The 2,054-nt window shown below is 54.5% G+C and overlaps 1 protein-coding gene across 1 annotated transcript; it reads right to left on the reverse strand.

Annotated features, from left to right (window-relative positions):
- Window positions 1–557: 557 nt before the first annotated feature.
- Window positions 558–1,298, reverse strand: LOC136994161 (olfactory receptor 14A16-like; the record flags this gene model as incomplete). Its single annotated transcript, XM_067310407.1, has 1 exon — window positions 558–1,298. A coding segment is annotated over one exon (741 nt), but the record flags the coding sequence as incomplete, so codon positions are not given.
- Window positions 1,299–2,054: the final 756 nt, after the last annotated feature.

Raw genomic sequence — 2,054 nt, forward strand, 5'->3', positions numbered from 1 at the left:
CTCTCGCGGTGGCTCCATATTCCCTTCCAGAAGCATGGACATCTCTCACCAGCCCTGTAATATGGCAGACAGTCCCCGGGAGACACCACTTGACCACTCACCTGCTCCAGGGACACTGGGCACCCACAAGTTACAGCTGACTCCAGCCCTCCTTCCCAAACACATCACCCTAGGAGCTCATGCCCCTTAGCCCAAGGAAAAGCCAAGCACAGCAAAGGGCCTTTTCGGGTGCAACTCCCTGCGCACATTCTTGGCTCCAGCTTGGGAAGAAGAGCCCAAACTTCAGGCACTGTCCTCAGGAAATCCCCGTTTATTACAGACATGCTGACTGGGAGGCCTGCCTGGACACAGTGCTGTGCAGATTTACGGTAGACTTCTAGCTCAGACAGATGGGCTCTGTGCTGCTGGAGAAGTGGGATGAATTCAAGCATTTACAAACGGAATTATCACAGACAGAATGCCCAAAGCACAAGACTTGCCCGAGGTAAATTGGAAATCCCTTGTGAGGAGAGATGGGCAGCTTATTGCTGCTGAAGTAGTAGCAGTTGAACCAGTTTCTTCAGTGCATCCTTGAGCTCCTTGTTCCTCATGCTGTAGATGAGGGGGTTCACTGTTGGAGGCACCACCGCGTACAGAACAGACACCACCAGATCCAAAGCTGGGGAGGAGAGGGAGGTGGGCTTCAGGTAGGCAAAAAAGCCAGTGCTGATAAACAGGGAGACCGCGGCCAGGTGAGGCAGGCACATGGAAAAGGCTTTGTGCCGGCCCTGCTCAGAGGGGATCCTCAGCACAACTGTGAAGATCTGCACGTAGGACAGCACAATGAAAACAAAACACCCAAAGCCTAAACAAGCACTAATCACAATAAGCCCAAGTTCCCTGAGGTAGGTGTCTGAGCAGGAGAGCTTGAGGATCTGGGGGATTTCACAGAAGAACTGCTCCAGGACATTGCCTTGGCAGAGTGGTATGGAAAATGTGTTAGCAGTGTGCAGGAGACCATAGAGAAAACCAGTGCTCCACGCAGCTGCTGCCATTTTGACAAAAGCTCTGCTGTCCATGATGGTCCCGTAGTGCAGGGGTCTGCAGATGGCCACATAGCGGTCATAGGCCATGACAGTGAGAACAGAATACTCAGTTGAGATGAGAAAGTAAAAATGAAAAACCTGTGCAGCACATCCCCAGTAAGAAATGGCCTTGGTGTTGCTCAGGGAATTGGCCATGGATTTGGGGACAGTGGTGGAGACGGTGCCAAGGTCGAGGAGGGAGAGGTTGAGGAGGAAGAAGTACATGGGGGTGTGGAGGCGGTGGTCGCAGGCTACGGCTGTGATGATGAGGCCATTGCCCAGGAGGGCAGCCAGGTAGATGCCCAGGAAGAGCACAAAGTGCAAGAGCTGCAGCTGCCGCGTATCTGCAAATGCCTGGAGGAGGAACTCTTTGAAGGAGCTGCTGTTGGACATTTGCTGACTCTGGGCATGGGGGCCTGTCCAAGGAGGAAAAGACAGGGACAAATCAGAGCAGACTTCTGCGAGACAAACCCTTTGCCTTCCTCATTGAACCTCCCACTTTTCCTCTCTCCTTCACCTTCGTTCAGCTACCCGGCTCTCAGCCCCTTTGCTGGGCAGCATGAAATGGGCCCGGGGCAGGAGAGATGCCCCTCTCCTCTGCTGCAGGTCTGGCTGCAGAAGAGGTGGCTCATGGCCTGCACTCCATGGCTGTCAGGACAGAGGCTCTGCTGGGTGGGAGCAGAGACACAGGGGACTGGCTCAGAGGAAGGTGTCTGCATCAGAGGGACTGACCATGACTTGGCCAAATTCTTCCTCCCATGGCAATTCTGTTTGCAGTTCCCTCTCATTCCCTGCCCATCTCGCTGCCTGGAGCTCTCCCTGCTGGCAGCTCCTTCTCTATCCCAATGTCTTTTCCCTGACAGTGCTCACAGACCCCATCCCACCCTCTGCATGCTCAGTTCTGCCCGACAGAAACCTACCGGGACAGGGCGCTGGGCAGAGGCACTGCTGTGCTCAAAGGTCCTGAGGAGCAGGTCAGAAAATCCCTGA

Source organism: Apteryx mantelli, chromosome 24 (genome assembly GCF_036417845.1).
Source record: "Apteryx mantelli isolate bAptMan1 chromosome 24, bAptMan1.hap1, whole genome shotgun sequence".
Lineage (NCBI taxonomy): Eukaryota > Metazoa > Chordata > Aves > Apterygiformes > Apterygidae > Apteryx > Apteryx mantelli.